General features: G+C 41.2%; 1 protein-coding gene across 2 annotated transcripts in view; it reads left to right on the forward strand.

Annotated features, from left to right (window-relative positions):
* SLC24A3 (solute carrier family 24 member 3) overlaps positions 1 to 24,986 on the forward strand; it is a 188,157-nt gene that overhangs the window by 141,286 nt on the left and 21,885 nt on the right. Inside the window, exons 7-13 of one of the 2 annotated variants that reach the window (XM_081325253.1) lie at positions 5,579 to 5,653; positions 10,205 to 10,230; positions 11,148 to 11,201; positions 12,617 to 12,762; positions 13,485 to 13,645; positions 16,356 to 16,638; positions 24,016 to 24,182. In XM_081325253.1, coding sequence (XP_081181379.1) covers positions 5,579 to 5,653; positions 10,205 to 10,230; positions 11,148 to 11,201; positions 12,617 to 12,762; positions 13,485 to 13,645; positions 16,356 to 16,638; positions 24,016 to 24,182 — 912 coding nt within the window. The remainder of the gene's footprint in view (positions 1 to 5,578; positions 5,654 to 10,204; positions 10,231 to 11,147; positions 11,202 to 12,616; positions 12,763 to 13,484; positions 13,646 to 16,355; positions 16,639 to 24,015; positions 24,183 to 24,986) is intronic. The other variant, XM_081325254.1, reaches the window with a different exon arrangement.

The raw sequence follows: 24,986 nt of genomic DNA on the forward strand, positions 1-24,986 counted from the left end.
AGGTGCTTTTTAAAGTATTTGAATACCAAGCTATTTAGCACATTAGAGATAATTTCCAGTTTCTTGAACTGTGGTTGGAAGCTAATTCTACCTGACTCCAGAAGCTAAGATTCTGACAATCATATTTTCAATTGACATTTGAAACTAGACCTATATATAATGCATTATAGTAATTTGGTCAGGAGATTAGTGAAGCATGAAGCATTATGCCATATTTAGTGGCTATTACAGTACTATCTGTCTAGTTAATGATTAGTACAGAGAAGGAAAATTAAATTCAGGAGAAAAGGTATTAATATTCTATTTTTCTATTTGTATAGCTGTTCCATTCATCCTAACAAAATGTAGGACGTGAATATTTGTTCAGACTAGATGAGTAACCCCTCAAAATCAGCAAGGATTTCTTTTAAAAAAATATTCTAATCTAGGTGAAGAAATAAATTGACCTAGAACTTTATTCTATTATGAAACATCATAGGCCTACGGGAATTCTTACACAATAAAATCGAACCTTAAACCCTAGATAGACAACATTTGTTGTTTCCTCATGTACAAGAACCCCATTAATATGGAGGGTTTTTCTTTCTTCCTGGAAAGCAAAAGGAAGAAATAAATTTAAGAGTTTATCCTAGATGTAGTTGGTAGAAGTCTGTAATATACCTTCTTTAGAGTCAATCTGCTATTTTTTTTAAAAAAAAAAAGCTAGTTCAGCAAATATGTAGCAAAAGTTGATGGGTTAGTTCTCTGATAGCACCAACTCTGGTAAAATAATGTGTTATGGAAAAAACATGTAGTATTTTAAAAGATAAAAAGGAATAGCAGCCTAAATGAAGCATGGGGATGGGTAGATGTGTGGTTTCTTCAGTTAAATTCTGAAACAGGAGAAACTGAGGCCTATTATAAGCGAATTTCTCAGTGGATTTTTCTTTACATTTTATATCTCTTTTCATACATGGTTTTCCCTTTGGCTGCTGATAAAGCCCTTGGTGTTCATGCGGAGAGTAGCAGAATTATATAACCAGGATAATAAAGGAAACTATTATAAATGGCATTATATGGTAATGTAAATGGCATTTGAAACGAAAATGATTCCAGTCAGTCCATTCAAGAAAGATCTTTTATGAAATGCACTGCCTTTTGCATCATCACAGCAATTACACAATCAATTTTGCAATAATCATGGACCAACTTCATACCTGACTTAGGATAAAGCACTTTTTAAACAAGTCCTACCTTTTAGCATCTCCTGCTTGGTTCCAAAAGTAGTGGCAGTCACTGGAGCCCTATAAACAAATACTTTGGAATGAATCATCCATCTGAAATTTTCCATATATTTCATCTCACCAACTGGAAACCTCATTTCGTCTCAGTGCTTTCATATCCCAAAAGCCTTTGTATCAGATGATCACAGTCACCATCTTTACTTTGTGACCTATTCTGTGGGCACCCCTGAACCTTTGGAGTATATGGGCAGCCTATATCTTTCTAAAGGTGAAACAGAAGGTAGTTAAGATCTGTTCATGCCCAGCTGACAGATAATCAACACAGAGGAGGTACAAGGCTAAAGGGGAAGATAGTTCTGCAGTGCTGCGGTTGTCAGCTGGACTACTTCTGAACAAAGATTGAGTGCACTATACCTTTCTTCCAAAATAGCCTGCTGACAGGTAGAAAGTAAGGAGGGACTTTTGGGATGAAGTGGAAAGAGGCAATAGGCAGCAAGCAGGCTCTGTTATTGGCTGCAAGGGAATGGCAGTGTTAAAATGAGAGAATAAAAGGGGCCAGTAGAAATTGGACAGATACCATCCCACAGCATCCCCCTGAACAGATATCAGCAGTCCTATTATCAGGAAAGCATGCCATATTATACTCATGGCAACAGTACTGTGTTGAAATCAGAGGAGTTAAAGACCATGTGAGTTGCCTCAGTTATGAGCTAAGCATGAGAGAATGACAAAGTATTCAAAAAAATGGTTATTAGGGCATGTTTGTGCTGTGGTTAGAATCAAAGAAGGGCCTTCACATTATTCCCAATAGCAATTTTATCTGTTATATCCTTAACATATTGTTAGCACCAATGAGTACTATCTCTTGCAAAGCGCCAAGCCATTCCAGCTCTTGCAAATGAGGTACTAATTTTATGTAAAAGAAATGTAATATTCAGCAACACAGAAATAGACAGTGAAGGATCCACAGCAGGCTTGCACAACAGAATCTCCTCCCTGATTTTGATCTGTAGATTATGGGTCATGTAAGCTTTATCAAGCTAAACTACCATATAAGAAAGAAATCCTAAAGATGACTAGATGCATGGTTGGGTGGCTAGTTACTTAGGATATATCCTAGATGGTGGGGTGGGGGTTCTGCCCAATTAGTTTGTGCCAGCTGTTTTTTGAGCAGCTATAATTCAAATGTTGCCTCTGTTCTCCAGTTCTGCATTTTACTAAGTACAAGTAATTCAAATGGACTCAGTCTTTGATCTCTTTTATCATGACTGTTTACATGAACTTGCTGCCCTGTAAAATGATTTTGGGTGTGATTGTTTTGATACAAAATACTCCCTGAAAAAGTTTGCAGCATATGAAGTACTAAATGCACTACATGTTGCAAATAATGCAGGGTTATTTAAAATAATAAATAATATAGTCTTGATTCATGCCACTAAACAAACTTAAAAGAATATCTTGTTGTATGGAATCGGAATTCTACTGATAGTGTGAAATGTATTACCACCAAACTGACTTGAAACTTCCTAGTATTGCAGCCCACAGAATGGATTGGAATTTGTTGACAATAATAACTCAAGCCTCACCTTAATGCAATGGCAAAATGAGACAGCAATGGGCCAATAATGAATCAAATTCCCTCAGACTGCAAGTCAGCAGTGTTCACATTTCAGAAATCTTCCTTTTATGAAGAATCAAAACATTTATTAAGAATATAATAGAATAGAGTTGGAAGGGACCTTGGAGTTCTTCTAGTCCAGCTCCCTGCTCAAGCAGGAGAACCTATACCATCTCAGACAGGTGAATCTAGTCTCTTAAAAATTTCCAGTGATGGAGCACCCACAATTTCTGGTTAATTGTCCTCACTGTTAGGAACTTTCTCCCTAATTCCAGGTTGCTTCTCTCTTTGATCAGTCTCCAACCATTGTTTCTTGCCCTGCCCTCTGGTGCTTTGGAGAATAACATGACCCCCTCTTCTTTGTAGCAGCCCCTCAAATACTGGAATATTGCTGTCATGTCACCCCTATTTCTTCTTTTCTTTAGACTAGCCCAGGGGTAGGCAACCTCGGCTCTTTTATGACTCATGGACTTCAACTCCCAGAATTCCTGAGTCAGCTGACTCAGGACTAGGGTTGGGCTAGTCCAGGGGTAGGCAACCTCGGCTCTTTTATGACTCATGGACTTCAACTCCCAGAATTCCTGAGTCAGCTGACTCAGGAATTCTGGGAGTTGAAGTCCATGAGTCATAAAAGAGCCGAGGTTGCCTACCCCTGGACTAGCCCAACCCTAGTCCTGCAGCTGTTCTTCATATGTTTTAGTCTCCAGGTCTTTAATCATTCTATGCATCTTTTTATGCAACCCAGGATTGTATTAGCTTTTTCGGCTGCTGCTGCACATTGCTGGCTCACAGTCAAGTGATCGTCCACTAGGACTCCAGGGTCCCTCTGGCATGACATGGAGTGAATTGGAGGCACATTGTTCATTTATATATTGTGTTTTTTGAACTTGTGTGAATCTACATCAATCGGCATTCAAAAATGGAATTTTTCCAGATGCCATCTGATTTTGTCATCTCAGTGCTTAAACATACATAGCTTATTTTCTTAGACAAAAAGTGTTCCTCTTTCCAAGCATTAAAGAAGCAAAAGCACAGCAGTCTACAGGGGTCAATTTTCAGTTTTCACTAAAAGTGTTATTAACCAAGTTGCCAGCAGCAATAATAAATCCGTTATTAATGGTCATAAATCTCTTTCTGATTGCTGACGTAATCATTCCCTCCCCACCCCCACCCCATAAATGTTCATACATGTTCACAAGTGATTTCTTGGCCCATATCCAAGGTCAGATTCATAAATAGTTTGACACATACTTGGTTTGGGATAGTCTGCCCTGACTTGTTCCCACTTCTGGAACATGGTTTCGGGGGGGGGGGGGGGAAAGAACGCTCTTCTTGCTGTGAGGATTCTCAGAAAAACCCATCCTTTTCAGAGGCAGGTGTTGCCCTCCTGAAAGCTGAGCCATTGTTCAAGCCCCCAAACTAGAGAAAATAGCCCCAATGAATAACTGTGGTGGGTCTAGTACAGGGGTAGGCAACGTCGGCTCTTTTATGACTCATGGACTTCAACTCCCAGAATTCCTGAGCCAGCTGGCTCAGGAATTCTGGGAGTTGAAGTCCATGAGTCATAAAAGAGCCGACGTTACCTACCCCTGGTCTAGTAGTCCAAGTCTGAAGAAAGGCGGAACAGACCGACCTATTTGCATAGGGAAGGAGGGGGAAACATTGCTCTGTTGCTCATCTTGTTGTTCTCCTGGCCCCTCTTTTACACAACAGTCATTCTGGTATCTCCCAAGTCAAACTGACAAACTAGCCTGAGTCAGCAAGACCTGTCGTAAACATCTCACTCTGCAGGTTTACTTTTGTCTGAATGCAAAAGAACCAGAATTGCCAGAGCAAGCCCTGCAAATACAATGTACTGAGACCTGCTTCTCCCCAGTCTCTCTAGCTGACTGCCGTGCTGTCTTGCCAGTGCCCCAGAACCCATTGCCTACCCATCCCAAAGGCTCACTCATTGTCTAATCCAGGGGTTCCCAACCAGGGGTGTGAGACGATATTCCAGGGGGTGCGAGAACTTGGGCTTTCAAAATTATAGTGTATGTGCATAATCCATTGCCGTTATTTTGAACTTTTGTAATGCATGTGAGAATATATCAGAAGCGTTCTAGGGGTGCAGGGTATAGAAAAGATTGGGAACCACTGGTCTAATCAAAAGAGTCACTTTAAATTTCTGATAGGGCTATGATTTAAGGAAACTAGTATCCTTTCCATCAATATTTCAACCAATGTCAATTTCTGTCACACGTGTGTGTGTGTGTGTGTGTGAGAGAGAGAGAGAGAGAGAGAGAGAGAGAGGGAGGGAGGGAGGGAGGGAGGGAGGGAGGGAGGGAGAGAATGAGAGAGATGTGTGTTGCAGAGCCAGCATTGCAGTGAAGCAATGCTCTGGAATTGAAACTTGGGGTGCAGAGCGTTGGGGAAGGCCTTGAATCAGGACAGGGCAGGGCAGAATCCTGCTTCAGGAAAGGAAAAATCTGGCCTAAATTGCCCTGATTCACTTTGAACTCAAGCTCAATCACAAATCAGTACAGAGACCTAATCTCTCATTGTGTGGAACTAGGTATCTTTTTTTGAAGTAACCTTGAGTTTCAAAACTGCAACATTTTCAGATTTCTCCTAGTGAACAATTGTACATGGGAAACAGCACCCCAAAGTTTCAAATTATTCTAAAACCCTGTCTTGCTATTTGTTTTTGATGCAAACTATGCTCACCAATTCCCTTTCTTTTTGCTTGTTTTCTCAGATAGTTGCATTGTCTTCTTGGAGCCTCTTGAGAGATTCAGGATATTATACCTGCTCAGTTGCTGCACTTATTTTGGTAAGTACGGAGTGGTTATTCTCCTAAATAAAGGTTTTTGGCTATGTACATGTGCATGTAATACTGACCTAGCCAACCAAATTTTGGTTGACATTTGTGTATATGCCCAGTTTGCATAGCTAATTTATGATTAGATTTATTGTACAAATCCACAATTGAATGAGCCATTGTTAATTTGCCCTGGGATAAGAATGTGATGTGAATTCAGTCTCTGACTGCCCTTAACAAACAAAAAAGTATTGATCTTCCTATTTTGTAAAGATTTTAGTAATGACAGATCTTTTTACCAGTATATATTGTTTTGCTGTTCTGGACATTCCATTTAATTAAACACAAGTTACACTCCTTAACAATTTCAGACTTTATCCTTTAGTGATTTTTTATATTTTGTCCATTGTGATCTCAAAAAGCTTGTTTCAAAACTTTAGAATATGACGCTTCAGCTTTATATGGCCACAGCTGTATTGAGCATACCAAATTTTAGTATTTAAAGCAAATGCTATACATTCTGAATTCTTAAAACATGTGTTGTCATTCAGAAAACATGTCTTAATAACTGAACATTGACATAAAATTTGTTTTATGAACTGCCAAGATGTTATTTTGTGCTATTTACAAAAGGGATAGTCGTTATCCCTTCCTTTCCATCTTTAGATGTTTATTCCTTGCTATATTTTATTTATTTATCTTATTTATGACAGCTGCAATTGCCAGTCCTTCGGCAGTTTGCAGTAATTACAAGCAACATGAGCATTTAAATAAAATGTCCACAATAGGAACTAAAATCATGAATGTCGTGAAAATAATCACATTGGGTGATACCAAAAGACCCTTTGGATTAACTCGGTTTTCTGGAGGTCGGAAAGGCCAATATTGAGATATCTTTTCGGATGTACTGTATGTCTCAATGTATTTACTTGAATATTTGAAGACAGAAATCATACTTGTGCTTTGACCTTAGTAATCAGTATGTTATTATTAATTTATTATTATTAATTTTATTTGTATGTTCTATAGCAATGGCTCTAAAATGGTGGCCTAAGAACATTGATGTACTGGTTTACTTTCATGTAGGGCTACAATTCTGGGCTGCCAAAACCTGGATTAATGATAGTGGCAAAAAAACCAAGATGTCAATTTATTTCTTTGTTGCTATTTAGTGGCAGTCATGATTTTTGCAAGGCACAACTGGTAGCAATGCTAATCCTGTGGCAATCCATAAGTTATTGTCTTCCATTATGTGCATTTTTATGTAAACAAATTCATCGTATTGTTACTACAGTAAGTGGCACTACCTGGTGCAACTGACATATTCTCATGATTTCGGCTGGGTTGATCTATTGTTCAACCAATGGTCTATTGTTTGAAAGTCAACTAGGCAACTGGCTGAAAGTCAAATTCCTCTCACAGAATATTGTAAGAAAGTATGCTGCATGATTCTGTATCGTTTTTTATTACCTGACCTGGGATTTTCTTAATAATCTCTTGAGTTTCCAAGGAACCCAGGGGAAGACTTTGTGGCGGCAGGTGAAAAAGTTCATCTGGCACATAATGTATTAGAACAGACATGTCAAACACAAGGCCCGGGGGCCGGATCCGGCTCGCAAAGTGGTTTCATGTGGCCCACAAAGCCATCCTGGAAACAGTGAGGGAACGGCCCCCTCTGCCTTGGCCCTGGCCCAGAGACCCTCCTTCTGCCAGAGACCCTCAGATCTGTCCCACTCCTGCCCAGGCCCCCATAGGCACCCTTGATGCGAACGATGTAGAGTTGGCCACGCCCACCCATTAGGCCATACGCACTCTAGCCATGCCCACCCAGTAGGCCATGCCCACCCTGGCCATACCCACCCAGCCCCCTGAGGGCAACTGCAATGCTGATGCGGCCCTCAATGAAATTGAGTTTGACACCCCTGTATTAGAACATTGGTTGTGTATTAAGTATAGGAATCGTTATTTACTCTCATTCCTTGAGGAGCTCAGACATTGGAATTCTGGTTTTCAGCCAGCTCCCAGGGTCTAAAGGCTGGCTGAAGATGCAACCTCTGCCAAAATCCAAGCAGAATTTTTAGATTTTTTCGGTCCCAGAGTAGAGAGGTGTCAGATGCTTTTTGACTCTGGAGCTAAAAATTCAAGAGATTCAAGAGGCTCTCACACAATCCCCTCTGACACCCCCCCCCATTCACACACACCCCTTGCTCCCTCCCCATCCTCCGGGGCTTGGAGCTTCGAACTTCCTTGGATTGTGGGAAGCTGGCAGAAAGTTGCTATGCCTAACAACTGGGACATTAAGGTAATGATGACAACTGGGACTGCATGGATTGCCGGCACAAAGCAGTTGCACTTTATCGACTGCATTGCTTAGTGACTGCAATTCCCATCCAATTGACATGGAAGGTCAATATGCAGGTTCAATACTACTTATATTGAATATTTATGTAGCTGTTATTTGTATGGTGAGAGAGTGCTAATACTCTGTATGATGCTATTTTTTCATTTTGATAGAAAATTAAGTAAAGAATAAATTGTATGAATCATGACAGTGAGCCTAATACTCTGACCACTCAGCGTAATTACTTTATTCTCCTACCTTGAGAAGTTTGCTGCTGTCTCCTTGATACTTTCTCTTTGCTTTGTTTTCTTTATTCCGTATCTCAAATGAAAACTTTGATAGGGAAAGTAGAGCTTTGCACAGTTCTGAAGTAATTTGGAAGAAGTGCTTGGAAATCTCACATAAGCATAACACTACACCACAGTTCATTAAAACAGTACCTTTCCCCCTTTTTTCAGCTTCTTTCCAAGCTTGGTGGGGGGGGGGAAGGGAGGCTGCTTTAACAGACACATTCACTGTTGTGTAGCTGGTTCTTGCAGGCATTGAGCGAGATGGAAGGTTCAAAACAGCAACAGGTTTTATTGAAGGTCAAACATAACAGAAGCAACAAGGGAGCTTCTGTGCAGCTATCTATACGTTGGCCGATAGGCGGCAACCAATAGGTTTGAAGCAGAGGTTTCCCGCCCAAAGACCTACTTAGCCAGCTGGAGACAACCAGTCTGGGCCGGCTAGCAATCGTTACAAGCATACACGTGAACTAGCACTTAGCAATTGAATTCAAGCAATTAGCAAGCAGTGCAACATAAGCAAACACTTACAACATATAAAAAGGCCAATACATTACATTCACTTTAATCCCCATGACAACTTAAGCAGTTGCGCCTTCTTCGGGCTCATGCAGAATAATTCTGTACCAGAATTAAGGTCTGCTCAAGCAAAGTCAAAGCAGTATCTTGAAAGCATGCATGGCTCCCTGCAGAGTGAAAGTGACAAAAGAAACCATTGCAGCTACCTGGCACAATGGAGATCTGGACATGGGTTCATTCTCTAGTTAGGAGCATCACATTGCCAGTGATCTCTCTGGTTAAGGACTGTACAGAAGCTTTTCCTTTTTTCCCCATTGTCATATAATATTCTAGGAATCTTCAGCCAAATTCAGATGGCAAAAAAGGAAGGTTGTGAAATCAGAAATGCATTTTTGCTGTCCTCCTCTGCTGCGATATTTTATTATTGCATGAATATGTTTCCCGGCCTGTAAGTTACTTCATAGGGAGGCCTGTAGTTACAGTGATAACTAAGAACAAACAGATAACCAGAAGTATATTTTTAACCACAAAACTATAAAGGAAGTAGAAAGCTAGAAGTGTAACCATGGAAATACTACTACTAAGTACTCCAGGTACCTTTATTCGCTAGTATCATTGTAGGCAAGTCTGAAAGAAAAAGGACAGATGTCAAGTAGAAGGCACAGAATGTCAGTGCACCCTGCTGGTCACGTAGAGGAAAGCTTCTTCCTGATTTACATCCTAGAAGAGGAACAGAGCTGCATGTTGATTTCTGAAGGAGCTGCTAGAATCAGGGACTGTGATTTCAATATGGAGAGGGAAGGCTTGAATTTTAGAAAGTTTTTCCCACATTCAGAATAGACGTGTGTATAGAGCGACATCAAGGGAAAGATGGATATATGATGTACTATTCAATTTCATGCATTTACAGTATATGAAAGCAGTGGCACTATTCAGAAAGATGCCGTATGACTAGCCGTAGGACTCCAGTTGGGTTCTTCACATGAAATTCACAGTACAAAGTAGAGAGTCACATGTGTTGCATGTACAGCAACTTAACAGAACTTTATATTACACTTATTGGCTTCTCTATGTGATTTAATATATAATTTTTGTTTAAAATTAGACAAATTGCTGTTGGATAGTCAAATTGGAAACTCAAACTCTGACATGGTATTTATAATTGTGATTTATTTAAACTCTGGCTCTCTGCTCTAATTTGCACGTTAATTTAAAACAAAAATTCCATGTAATGTATGGAGTTCTACATTGCAGATGCTTAAACAGTTTGAGACAGAGAATGAAATGTGTAGAACAATTTGAGTTATAGAGCCACCATAAAATACTGAGATATGAGATTTTTTTTTTAAAAAAAGTAGTAGATATTTTATTAGCAGTCCAATACAGTAATATTTATTTTTCCATTTTTTTCCTCAGTTTATTTATGATGAAAAAGTTGCTTGGTAAGTAGTATGGTTGTCATTTGCCAATTAAGAAAAGTAAGGAAAACCAATGTTCTGCTAAGAGGTTCAGGGACCAATTTCAATCTTGTAGGAAAACTAAATAATATAACAATTTGTCTAATTTTTTTAAAAAAATTAAAAGAAAAAACTTTCCAAGAACTTTTGGATCAGCCATCAGCATGAAAGTAATTGTACCAACCAATTACTTAAATGTAATGCCAAATTTACATCTCTAAAGAAATGGTTGATAATTACACTGCAGGTTTTATTGAATGGCTATGATGAACTGTGTCAAAAATGCAGTTGTATTTGTATGTTCTCCATCCATTATATATTGCTAACTCTTTTGTCGGATGATGCTTCCATTCCAAATAATTGAATGTGTGGAACATGCATAGACTAAGACTTATAGTTTGGCCCAACATTTTAGGGATTTATCCTTCTCACAATCACTGGAGTTTTTTTTTAAGAAGAGACTGGACAGCCATTTGTCTGAAATTGTATAGAGTCTCCTGCTTGAGCCAGAGGGCTGCACTAGAAGACCTCTAAGACAAAGGTCCCTTCCCGCTCTATTCTGATTGATTGATCTCAGGAGAATGAGTCCTATCTCAAGGTCAGAGGCTGAAAGGAATTAGCATGCTGTTTTCAGTTGTACGTTTTGCCAGTCACACTGCTCCGCTTACTCCCTGTCCATCCAGCTTCATTTTTGATACACCAGATTTCTCCTTGCACCAACAGATGCCCTCTCACTCTCTGTAAGCAACATTAGAGGGTAACGTGCCCTCTGTGCTCCACACTTGGCATCATTCACCATCCCCTGTGACATTGGCCTGAATTTCAGGAGAAAAGGCAATCGTACCGTAGTCATGGAACTGCACTGCTTATTATTTTCCTTTTATTTCCTTGGCTGATTGCAGGTGGGAGTCCTTAATCCTCGTGCTGATGTACATCATATACATTCTTATCATGAAGTAAGTACAATATGTTCTGGCCTGCTTATTGTTCCCTGTTATTATTTTAGACAAATCTGGATTACCTACAGCTCCCACCGTGTCCTTGTCCATCTGCTTGAAAGCTTCTCCTCAATACACTGCACTTTTTGTACACTTTGGCAGTTATTTTAATGAGCAGAGACACCTTAGAAGGTTTTTTTTTCCCTGGCTTCTCCACTTTCTGCTATTGTTCATCCTACTCTCGTATTAGTAAAATGTAAGAAAAATCTGATCAGCTGCAAGGCAGTAGAAAAGATCGTGCATTCTCTGTGTCTATTTGTTCCAACCTTGAGGCCATCTGACCTTCTGGAATCCAGATGTGGCAAATCTAGCCATATTGCAGCCTGTCTCAATAGTAGCCCACAGCTAGGAGGAAAAAAAGTTGTTACACAGAATGTTTCGTAGAATAGACAAACAGAAGAAGATTGAAGGAAACGAACTCTGTACACAAATATAGCTGGACAGTATAGAAATATGGGAAGTAATTAAGTAAATGGATAGGGCTCTATTGTCCATCTGTGTACATCAAGTAAGGCAAAGGCTAAGATTTCTGCAAGCGGAACTCTGCTCTTGATGAGTACTTAGACATGTCTGCGAAGTTACCTTGGCAACAATATAAAAGTCATTTGCTTTTGTCTCCTTTACAGCCAAGTCTAATTTATAGCCCTGCATTGATTGGTGGCCTCCTGTCCAAGTATTAAGCAGGTCTGACTTGGCTTAACTGTTTTGAGATCAGTGAATGTTAATTAATACAAGTCATAAAAACGTGTTCATACAGGTTTCATCGTACGTATTATTTTTATTTTACAAAAAATATCTTTGCTCTTTTTCGATATAAACTGTCAATTTATAACCAGGATTTACCTATCTATGAATAGAAGTCTGACTCCCAAGACAATCACAAAGCCAGGCCAAAACTAGGAAAGGAGAGTGCCAAGATTCTCTTAATATCAATAGGGAATAAAATGTGAACAAAGCGGTAACTTTTGAATCATGTTAAAATTTGATTTGATTGGCAGGACACGGGAAATTATGAGGGAACATCACCATGGGACATCCTCATATCAAAAAAAACAAGCTCCTTAAAATGAAGGATGGGTTATAGGGCCAGCTGGAGCCAAATTGATTCCTTTCATCATGTAACTGGGCAAAACATCAAATACTGGGCCTCATGAAGATGGCCCAATAGGAAGCATTCTTTAGTTGTAAAATAAAAGGTTGCAGGAATCCAAATGAAAGTTGTTTGGGCCTTTACTCATCCAACCAATAATTCAAAATTAGCTACTCTGCTGCTTCTTCCACCATATTCAATCAGGAATCTGAAATGAGACCAGGAGTTGTATAGCATCTAACAGTGCCTAAAATAATTCCCAATTCTTTCCTCTTTTGTGTAGGTTTAATTCCAGTCTTCAGCATATGTTTGAACGGAGGACAAAGAATGTAACAAATATGGTGAATGGATTAGCAAATAATACCGAGATGGATGACAACAGCAATTGTGATGCTACAGTGGTATTACTAAAGAAAGGTAACTGTTCCAGTAAGTCAATCTGCTTGCTTGGAGAACTCTGATATTTAATGAGCTAGAAACTCAGGTTAGGAACAGTGCAAATCTGTAATTTATAAAATTAAGCATCCATATACCTATTATATATATCCATATACCATCATTTTTATTTACAATTTATTTTTCTGTCATAAATTATATTTAAATAACCAGAATTTTGTAGCGTTTATCAAAAGTATATTTGGCCAACATAAGGAGTTAATAAAAAAATATGATAATAGAGGCAAAAGAGAGTTGTGAATGGACTCGGTACATCTAGATTTTTCAGAATTAATTGTTGTATGTTTCTAAAAATTAGGGAGATGCTACTAATGCATGAGCATCTGTTACTCGTCCCAGCTTCTGCCAACCTAGCAGTTCGAAAGCATGTAAAAATGCAAGTAGAAAAATAGGGACCACTACGGTGGGAAGGTAACAGCGTTCCGTGCGCCTTTGGCATCTAGTCATACCGGCCACATGACCACGGAGACGTCCTCGGACAAGCGCTGGCTCTTCGGCTTTGAAACAGAGATGAGCACTGGCCCCTAGAGTTGGAAACAACTAGCACGCATGTGCGGGGGAACCTTTACCTTTACCTTTACTAACGCGTTAAGTGGAATTAAGGTCAAAAACGCCATAAATTATAGAACTTTCAAATAAGAAAAATGGATGATGTAAAAGGCATTTTCCTTCCAATTCTGTTAATTATTGTTTAGGAAATTTCCACCGCAAAGCCTCTGTAATCATGGTGGATGAGTTGCTGTCTGCATATCCACACCAGCTATCCTTTTCAGAGGCTGGACTCCGGATTATGATCACAAGTCACTTTCCTCCCAGAACCCGGCTCTCCATGGCCAGTCGCATGTTGATCAATGAGGTATTTACTATGTTTTATTCAGTGGTGGGATTCAGCCGGTTCGGACCGGTTCAGTAGAACTGGTAGCTAATTTCTTTTGAGTTTGGAGAACCAGTTGCCGTGTGGTAGAAATGACACCCCCCACTCGCCCCCATGCACCTTTTTTCCAGCTCCGACGTGGTCCTCTGTCACTTCCTTCACCGCCGTGAGCAGTCCCACAAACAAAAGAAGTTTATGGGACTAAAAAAAAAGTTCAATCAATCAATTCCAACTTTGCGAGATTTTTCTTTTTCACGATAAGTTGGATTTGATTGACTGAACTTTTTTTTTTTTTAGTCTCACAAACTTTTGTTTCTGGGACTGCAGATGGCGGCAGAGGAAGTGACGGAGGAGCTGGAAAGAAGGTTAGAAAAGAAATGGTTTGGGAAGTGAGGGCATCTGGGCGGTGGTGGGTAGGGTAAGATCTCCAACTCTGTGGCGGCAGAGAAATGCTTTCCAGCTCCGGCGCTCTAACTGTCGCTTCGGTGGCTATGTGGGCAGAGCTGTGAAGAGGGCTTGGAAGGGGAGTGAAAAGGAAAAAGATGGGTGGGCAGGTGAGGGGGGATCTGCCGAAGCCATCCAGAAGAAAAGGCAAAAAGCAGCCCCTGCCTCGCCCGCCGCCAGCAGTTCAGAGAAGCTGCCTCTGAACTGGCTGGCCAGCCGGCCAACAGATGAGGAGGCGCGGCAGTGAGTCGTGCCCAGGAAAAGGAGAGCATGTGAGGCTGGGATGGGGGTGGAGGGAAACCAGCAGTGCTAGGATGTATCTGGCCACGAGTTAGTGGGCGGCTGGTTGAAGAAAGGGACAGTTGCGGTTCTGCCTGCTTTATTACACAGCAGGCTATTAACAGGCAGCCCGCTCCATTTCATTAAAAAAAATTAAATAGGTTTTTTTTTAACGAAATGGAGCAGGCTGCCTGTTAGTAGCCTGCCCCGTAATAAAGCAGACAGAACCCCGACCGTCCCTCTCTTCAGCCACCCTCCCTCTAACTTTTGTTCCATAGGAAGAAGGCAGGTATCAAATGGCGACTTATTATTTTTTTCTCCAACCACCTGTGTCCAGTGTTAGAACTGATAGCTTTCAGGGAGACCATGTGGTTGAGGAAGGCACCACTTGTAATAAAAAAACATAAGAGGTGCTGCCCTGCATCATGACGAACTAGCCACGGGAGCCCCATCAACGTGAGTGGAGACAGCCCCAGGACAGCCAGAAGGGAGCCCTCGCCCGGCCTGGGCCCTGTCTGCTCAGCAGCTCTGATGGAGGCAGTGGCTGCTGCTGCTAGTGCTCTGAGCTTCTAGTCCCTCTGGCCACACAGAGAAGGAGCAGGCGGTGGCGGCGATCCCTGCATCTCCCAGCCTGGCTGGCAGCAGCTCTGGAAGCAAAGCTGTGCCGCCTGTCCTTGCACTGGTGGGGGCGGTGGCTGGTGGGGTCCCGGCAGATGCTGTGCTGTGGAAGGGAGACGGCATGCTGCCGGCTGGGCCTAGCAATGCAGGGATCGCCACCACCACCTCCTCCTGCTTCTCTGCATGGCTGGCAGATGGTGCACTGCGACGCCTGGGCAATGCGTGGGGTTGGGAAGGAGGAGGCGACAGTGGCGATCCCTGCATCACCAGGTCCGGCCAGAAACATGCTGTCTCCCTTCTGCAGCACAGCATCTGCCAAGATGGCGGTGGTGAGGGGCTGTGGGATGATGTGGAGTGGAAGCAGCGAGGGGTCTTCCCTGGCAGAGGTGTCCCAGCCCTCCCACCCACCCCCCTAGCCAGACCCCCTCACCTTCCCCCAACTGGGACCTGCTGACCCCCCACCCTCCTTCACCCACCCCATTCCAAGTCTCCTGCAGCCCCTCCATCCCCCCACCGTACCCTCCTGCCCTTCCCAGCTGAGACCTCCAGCAATTCCGTAACCGGGAGCTCCTACCCCCATCTCAGCCGATCCCCCGAGCAGCCCACCCTGACCAAGGTGGAGGGAAGGCAAGGCAGAGAACCAGTTGTTAAATTATTTGAAACCCACCACTGGTTTCATTCCAATGTTACAACTACCCTTTCTCTTACTCCAGCTATTAACCGTACATTGTCTTTTGCCTCCTTCCATCTTGCTCAGAAAGCATTATTTTATTTTATTTTTTATTTTTAATTTTTAATTCCATTTATATCCCGCCCTTCTCCGAAGACTCAGGGCGGCTTACAAGCTTAGCAGTAGCCTTCATTCTATGTATATGCCTGCTTATTAGGGCTTTCACACACACCCCAAGCAGCATTATTACAAAGTCAGCTTAATTGCCCCCAACAATCTGGGTCCTCATTTTACCTACCTCGGAAGGATGGAAGGCTGAGTCAACCTTGAGCCTGGTAGGATGCGAACCTGCACTAATTGCAGGCAGCTGGTGTTACTTAAGGAGGCATTAGCCCACTGCTCCACCAAGGCAGGAAGAAAGCAGTATAAGGAGTAAAGGATCATGGGGATGCTACAAAGGTCATAAGTGTGAAAAACGGTCATAAGCCACTTTTTCAGTGCCCTTGTAACTTTGAACAGTCACTAAACGAACTGTTGTAAGTCAAGGACTACCTGTACTGGCATCAGCCAAATATTTTTGAACGAATAATTTGGTCAGAGCTCTTTGTCTTTTCATTCAGTTTTATTTATGTTTTAAAATTGCCTGCAGATTTCACTTTGTTGTTGTTTTTTTTCTTCCAGAGACAAAGGTTAATCAACAGCCGAGTGTACACCAATGGAGAATCAGAGATAGCGATCAAGGTCCCTTTCAAACACACCATGGAGAATGGATCGGGGCTCGGAAACTCTGCTAAGGGAAGCACAAATGGAACCGGGCGAGATGAAGAGGCTGCTGAGGGTGGCAGTGAAACAGAGAATGAAAATGATGACAATGAAAACAATGAGAATGATGATGAGGAAGATGATGATGATGATGATGATGATGATGATGACCAAGGTCCTTACACTCCCTTTCATCTGCCATGTAAGAAATTGCTGTGTTTCTACCTATCTTTCCTTAACATTTCAATTCCTCGTCTTTCATTCCTTAATGATGAAATATCTAATTCAAGGTTTTGGTAATGATTCAAGGTTTTGGTAATGGTTTTGGTAAAGATTCAAGGTTTTGGTAATGGTTTTTAAGGCCCTGCATGGCATGGTTCCAGAGTACCTCGGGGACCACCTGCTGCCGGCGTCAACTTCCCTCCGCCCTGTGCGTTCCCACAGAGAGGGCCTCCTCAGGGTGCCTCCGGTCAGAGAATGTCGGCTGGTGGCCCCCAGGGGGAGGGCCTTCTCTGTGGGTGCCCCGGCTTTATGGAATCAGCTGCCGGTCGAGCTCCGGACGGCACCTGACCTTCGCTCCTTCCGACGTGGTCTGAAGACCCATCTATTTGTACAAGCTGGCCTGGCCTGATGGGGATATGTTGGGGTTTTAATGGGGATTTTTAATGGGGATTTTTATATTGTATATTGTTACCGACTGTTTTAACTGGGCTATTATTTAATTCTTTTTTAATTTTTTTATCTCGTATTTTTTATGTATGCCCTGTTCACCGCCCTGAGTCCTTCGGGAGAAGGGCGGTATACAAATACAATAAAACTTAAACTTAAAACTTAAACTTAATTTGGACAGATTTACTTTACTTTATTGTACTTAATGGTATTAGAACAAAGAGAGTACAACAAGCAACAAGTACCTTTATAAGCTTTCCTTCCATTTCTTTTCCCATACAGACAAAATTAATTCTTATTAATTTACTGTCCTTTAAATAAGTGTATTCTTTGAGGCCTTGTAGGAAAAAAGGGGAATAATAAATGCCAGAGATTCTTTTCTATATTCAGGGCTTTGTAGGATTTGACAGTTTAAAGTATTTTTCCCTTTTGGGTTAAGATGTCCCCCAGATATTTTGGACTTCAGCTTTCACCAACCCCAGCCAGAATGGGACTATAGAACTTGTGGTCCTAAATATTTTTTGTAACACCAAGTTGCCTTCTCATCTTTTAGGGGAAAAATCTTACAAAATCCTTTAATATTGTTTTATATTGTATTTACTGTACGTTTTCCACTTCCAAAGCATAATGTTGCAGGTCTACGGACGCTTGGAGAAATTTCAAAAAATGTTTGCCTTTTTGCTTTAGTTATTAAGCAATTAATATTTGTACACTGAAAGCAAAATATGAATTAGCACACATCTCTGTTTTGGCTCTTCTTGATTGGATGCTTTGGAATTAGAGCAGTCTTCCCTTTTGAATGCTGCTGGTTGCAAAAGAGTTTGTAATGTGGGAGTAATGTTACTGGCATCTCATGCACTACCACTAACTGGAGAGGGCAACATCTGAAAGGGGACTACAGTAAAGCCTTCTGACCTTCTGGAAAGTTATTTCTGCACTGAAAACATCCACAAAATACTTCCCGTTTCTTTGCCTAACTGAGGAATACTTGAAAATTCTCTGCAGCCAGCTTGCAAAGGGAAATATTGATGCTGTGGCCTAGAGCAGGGCTTTTCAACCAGTGGTACCCATACCACCGGTGGTACATTGGCAGCCGACAGGTGGTACCCAGCCCTGCCCAGTCTAGACAAGTGTAGTGGGGGAGGGAAGGAGCTACACAGGCACAGGGCAGGACTTGCCATGAGAGAGTCCTCAGGAGCTGCAGGGCTGTTGGGGCGAGACAAAGGCCCCAGATCGGCACTTCCGTCTCTCCTGGAAAAGAAAGGAGAAGAGAGACAGAGAAAAGGCTTTGGGGGAGGTGTGTGTGAGAGAGAAGCAGAGAGGAAAGGCTTTTGGTGGGAAGTGTGTGAGAGAGAGAGAGAGAGTGAGGGGTGAGGAGAAAGAGAGGAGAGGGAGAGAGGAAGAAAGGCTGACCAGCCACCTGACCATCAAGGTAGTGGTGCACATTAATAAATATTGAGAAATTCATCATACATTTGTCAGTATAAAGGGAAAGTGATTCAGCAAAGGAGCCACCGCTGAAGAAGTTCAAACCGGTACTTTTTTCCTTGTTGTTTTCCAGTTTGTAACATTTTATTAGATTATAGAATAAAATACAAAGATACAAAGGCAAATAGTAGGACACAGTGGGGAGGAAAAAGGGAAAAAAAGTGAGGGGGCAGAAGGGAAAAATAAAAGAAAAATCATTTGACTTCCGACTTCCTCTGTTGTAGTAGAAGGAAGCATTAACATTGTACCTCAACTTTTACTTTTTCATAGTATTATATAAACTACCCATTTCTATAACAACAAATGAATCTAACCAGTAAAAACCAACCCCCCCTTTTTTTAGTCATCACGTTTTTGACACCTTGCTAAGCACTGATGGTACTTGAATATTGTCATGTCCTAAAAGTGGTACAATTTGTGAAAAGGTTGAAAAGCCCTGGTCTAGAGAGCCTAGAGAATCTTTGAAAAATACTAAATGAGGAAATGCTTATTTAATTATTTAAAATCTCAGGGAGCAACTTCCCATGGTCCTGTGCGCTCCCACAGGGAGGGCCTCCTCAGGGTCCCGCCGGTCAGGGAATGCTGGCGGGCGATCCCCAGGGGGAGGGCGTTCTCTATGGGCGCGCCTGCCCTATGGAACCAATTGCCAACGGAACTCTGGATTGCCCCTGACCTTCGTTCGTTTCGCCGGGACCTAAAAACCTGGCTTTTTGAGTTAGCTGGCCTGGACTGAGGGGTTTTAAGGTTTTTAAATTCTAATTTTAAATTTTGGGGCTATTGATTTAATTTTATTTTAATTTTTATATTGTATTGTTTTAATTTTGCCCTGTAAACCGCCCTGAGTCCTTCGAGAAAAGGGCGGTATATAAATTGAATTAAATAAATAAATAAAATAAAATAAAAGTAGTGAATATTGTAAGGTGGATGTTGAAAAGATGATCTGTCATTCCAAAAGTTAAATTTATTTGATAAGAAAATTTGGCAGCGATAAACATGCTCATACTTTATTGGGCTTGGTCACCTTTCCAACCTAGACTTTCTAATAGGGGATCAACCATCTAAAGCAGGGGTTCCCAACCTCTGGGCGACGGCCCACTACCGGGCCTTGAGCCCTTCAGAACTGGGCCGTGGAAGTGGTGGACAAGCACACACAAGCAGCGGGCAACCATGTGCCCATATGTACATGAGCCCACCGCTTGTGCATATGGAGCTGCATGCATGCGCACTTGCCGGCCACTCGTGCTGAACCATCCCATCTCCCATCCCTACAGGTCTGCAAAGCTGGAAAGGTTGGGGAACTCTGGTCTAAGGACCCCATTACTTGGTTTTACTATTTGCTGAGTAATCATTATGGCTGCTGTTTGTACCTATTTATGTTGTGGTTGCTTTTATTGTTTTAATGCTTTTAATTGTTTTATAATTTTAGAATTGTAAGCCACCTAGAGTCCCCTGTTTGAGTTGGGTGGCTATAGAAAATAAATGTATAAATCTTTGAAATTTTAATTTTATAGGTTGGAAGACCATGTTTCCTACAAAAAAAGGATTTTAAATTGTACTAAAAATGATCTGATCAGGGTCCCTGAATTTAGCATGTCAGCCAGCAGTATTTCATAACAACCATGTCAGGTGCTTTGGGACCAAGAATTGTTCCATTGAAATAGAAAATTAATGGAAGGTGCACCAGCACTTGAATTGAAACTATCAGTAGGAGCCTTCAGTTTAGGTTGTAAAGTTTGAGACATGCTCCTTGTTGCATGATGAAGATCTTGTTAATTTGTGTAGAGCCTGCCTTTTGCACTAGTTCTATCTCATACTTTAAATAAGTTCCTTGATCTGTTGCTCTGGTAAAGATATCATCAGGCACAAGACAGATTCCATTCCTGCACTGAAAAAAGAAACGAAACACAGCAGTATTTAGACAAGTAGGAGACACTCAGGTAGTGTTTTCGTAGACAGATTACTATAATCATAAGGAATTATATCTTTAACAATTGAAAGGAGAGAGAACAGCTTCCCACTGTCTTCATTATTAGCAGTAGATATTAGAAATTGCAGAATGAAAAGAGCTTGTTTGAATGCCTCTAGCCTTTTAAGGAGGGTGTCCTGCTGATTCTTAGGCATTTGTGAAAAAGCATTTGAAGGGGATAAATGCACCCTATTGCAGTTTGGCTATTAGTTTAGGGAAAATCACTCTCACTTCAACCCTCAAGACAGGCTTAAAGGGGGAATTATTTTATTTATTTATTTGACTTATATACCGCCCTATTCCTGTAGGACTCAGGGCAGTTTACAGGGCAATTAAAATCATACCATACAAAAGTTAAAACATTTAAAAGAATTAATTAAATTTAAAGCCCAAAGTTTAAAAATTAAAACATTTAAAACCCAATTAAAACCCCTCAGTCTAGGCCCGACAGCTCAAAGAGCCAAGTTTTCAGGTCCTGGCGGAATGAGCGGAGGTTGGAGGCAGTCCTAAGTTCCATCAGAAGTTGGTTCCAAAGGGCAGGCGCACCCACAGAGAAGGCCCTCTCTCTGGGAGTCACCCGCCGGCAATCCTTCACCGGCGGTACCCTAAGAAGGCCCTCAGGGCTGTTTTCATTTTATTATTGTATACTTCTTTTATATGTCATATATCATTTTGTATTCTACACTTCTTTTGTACTTCATATATCATTTTGTACACATACAAGGCTGTCCCCTCATTAGAACTAATACAATCCACATTCTTGAGAATTACACTCTTGAGTCCTATGTTCAGTTACCAATGCTCTCCTTCTTTTAGATGCTTGCTCTCTGATGCCTGCTTGAGGCTATGCTTGTACTGATTCAAGCAAATGTTGAGGAGGAGGATCTCCAGCACGAGTCCTATACTCCTGGAAAGTAATATTTCTTCACAGCAGAACCAAATTTCTTGTTTATGAATGAAGGCGAATAGACGTGTCCCAGGATAATGTTGCAGGATCCAATCTGGGTCGGTCACCGAGAGCCATAGGTTTAGTCTTCCGAGCTTTTGGATTCACACTGGGGCCCCCATCCTCAGGGATTTTCTAGCACAGTGTATCCATCCTCAGGAAACTTCTCTCTAGCACAGACTGTGTGCTAGAGAGGATGGGCTCCAGCACAGGTCTGAAAGCTTGGAAGATTAAACCACTAATCCCAGTGACCGACCCAGATTGGATCCTGCAAATTTTCTTCTTTCCTCGCTTATGGCAGTCTTGTTCATCATGGTCTATGCCTGCTGGCCTAGAACTGAAATTATGCAAAAAATTAAAAACCTCAGTGTGCAAAGGGATAAAACTACAATTTCATACTACTTCTATTTGACTTTATATAGCCACCTTTCCCCATCCCTAAATATGTTTCAAATTCTGTATTTTCATACACACTTAGATTCCTTCCCCTCAATGGTGTTAACAAGGATGTAACAATATTCCCTCCGAAGTTCTCTTCTAATAGGAAATCAAGTTAATAATAGTAGTTGCCAATTAATTCTCCCTGGATGGTGGAATTGATAACCCTTCAACCTGAACAATATTTGAGTTGGCAATGAACTTTTTACTATGGGATCATTTCAGTGAAGTTTCCAGGCAAGGCGCTAAATTTTGTACTATATTTGTTGTCAGAAGTCAGAAGATCTAACTGAATTAAATCCTGTAAAAATTTGCAGTGTATCACCTTCAGTTATTGTATTCAGGCCCCACCCCCCTTTTCTTCCCTTTTTCATCTGTATTCATTCCCTATATGTTACAGTACACAACACTTTTTTTCAAAAGTTTTGCTTCCTGAAAAACGTTCAAACTGAACAAAAATATAATTCTGGACTGTATCACATAGGAACCTTGAGAAATATTGAGAAATTATTAAATTAACTTTTAATGACTATACTATATTTAATTGCATAATGTTTCTGGCATGCTGCATGAGTTCAACAGGTCTAAAAGTATTTTGCTGCTGATCTTCATTTCACTTAGTGTCTGATGCATCTTACTGCAGTGTCCAACAATAGTCAGCCAGCATTGATGGATACCAGTTGCCCTGATACTGTTTTTCCATTGTGGTGATGTCCCAGTAAAACCTTTCACCATGTTCACACTGACTGCACTAGATTTTCAAGAAAGAAGTCCAAGGGTGAATGCAGAAAATGAATTTTCAGTGACATGTTGCATTTCATGGTTTTTTATGTTGTAGGAAGCTTGTTAACCAGCTGAATGTAATTTTTTTTTAATCCCATTTATATCCCGCCCTTCTCCAAAGACTCAGGGCGCCTTACAATTTAAAGCACAAATCAATGTGCTTAGCAATTTTGTGCTCTGTAGATGCCAAGAAATTTTTCAATGACCTCCTTGAATGTTTTGTAGGATTTTCTTGGACCCCTACTAACAGATCATCGATCCGCTTATTATCGATGACGTATCTGATCCGTGGGCCAACAAAGATGCCTCCTTAATTGTGGCACCAGTTATTCTTGGAGGCATCTGTCTCAAATAATGAAAACCTTCTTTGTTCATCGCCTTCACAAAATTTTTCATCAGTCCAAATTTTATGTGAAGCAGAGGCTAAAATATCTTTGTCAGGTCAAAATGTGGTTCATGTGCCCAGTGCTTTTTTTTGTAAAAGAAAAAGGTGCCAGAACTCACACATGTCATACAACCACCTTGCCTACCCTACAAGGTTCCATCCAAAAAAGGTGCCGGAACTCCGTTCTGAGCGTTCTATGAGAAAAAAAGCCCTGCATGTGCCACATTTTTATGTCCTGGAACCTAATTCTTTTGGAGTAGCCATTTCTTTTTAATGTAATATGACTCTTTTGCATGACTGTCCTATTTGCATATGTAACTATATTACTTGGTATATCACAGCTGCATTCCAAGTAGGAGAGCCACTACTCTTAGATCTCCACAGAAATTCCAGTCGTACTTGGTTTACTGGGTGTGCTTTAACAACAGTTCCATGCTTTTGTATGTCTCTTTCATGTGTGCAGCATAGCCAACAGGTACTAAAGGATGTACATTGCTGTTATGTAAGCAGCTTCTATAAAACAATATGTGGTAGATTAAATTGCAATATGTGGTAGATTAAATTATTTTCATGATTAGCAGCCAAAACCCTGTAAAATATATCCAGAAGTGTTCAGGAAGAAAAATCTTTTCTGCCCGTTATTATTTTAAACTGCTGGTCTTTGACTATTATTATAAAGTCTACAAAAGTATATCTTGCCATCCATCCATCCATCTATCAACTCTCAATCTTTTTGGCAGTGTATGAAAGTTTGCAGACCTGAACTACTCAGATTTCCGTACTTTTGACTAACCATATTCCCCACTGTTTTTAGCATTGCTTTGATTATTTATAAAAGTGTGGCATAAGAAGTGCAAGTGAGGCTCTTTGGATCTTATAACATGTATTGATTTATTTTTTACAGCTGGCATAATAGAAATTATCAAGTGGCTCTTCACCTGGCCTCTGTCTTTGCTCTTATACTTCACGGTGCCCAACTGTAGCAAACCCTACTGGGAGAAGTGGTTCTTGGTCACTTTTGCTTCCTCTACGCTCTGGATTGCAGCCTTTTCCTACGTGATGGTCTGGATGGTATGTATTAGGCTTGAGTAAGATAGCTTTAGATTCGGTAGATGCACTGTCTTCTTATGGGAAAATCTACCCTTCACTTTCAGCACTAATCAGCCAGAAGCTCATAAGGAAGATATTATTGTCCACCCAACAGTTATCAAGCAATCAGTGAAATGATGTCAGGAGTGACAAAACTCATACCCCAGGTCAGGGGTAGGCAACCTTGGCTCTTTTATGACTCATGGACTTCAACTCCCAGAATTCCTGAGCCAGCATGGGAGTTGAAGTCCATGAGTCATAAAAGAGCCAAGGTTGCCTACCCCTTGCCCCAGGTGTGCCTGAAGCACCTCCTTGGCTAACAGCCATTGCCATCCCTTCATCACAATTGCAAAAAAAACCCCACAAAAACACACAGAAGTACCATTTTCTGCCATTTTGAGTTAGGAAAAGCACAAAACTATGGTGTGTATACCTCTCAGGAAAAACAAAATTCTGAACTGGTCCATTTGTTTCCCCCCACTCCCCAAAAATAATTATGCCTGTTGAGGGTGAAGATTCATTCTCTGAGCTTATGGGTTAGTTTCCGAACATTTTGTTACCAAGCTAGGTAACATCTTCACCAGAAGTTTAGGTGATGTTAGTGTTCTTCTGTTTATAAGGGCTTCGAATTATGCGTATTCTTTAACGACAGTAAATTGGTCTGTCCTATGTACATTTTCCAAATCGTTTTGTAAATCCCACATCCTCTAGCTCACAGGTGTCAAACTTGCAGCATCATGTGACATGTCGCAACGTATTGTGACTTTTTCTGCATTGCCGGAGCTG

This window comes from Vipera berus (assembly GCF_964194415.1).
Source record: "Vipera berus genome assembly, chromosome: 3".
Lineage (NCBI taxonomy): Eukaryota > Metazoa > Chordata > Lepidosauria > Squamata > Viperidae > Vipera > Vipera berus.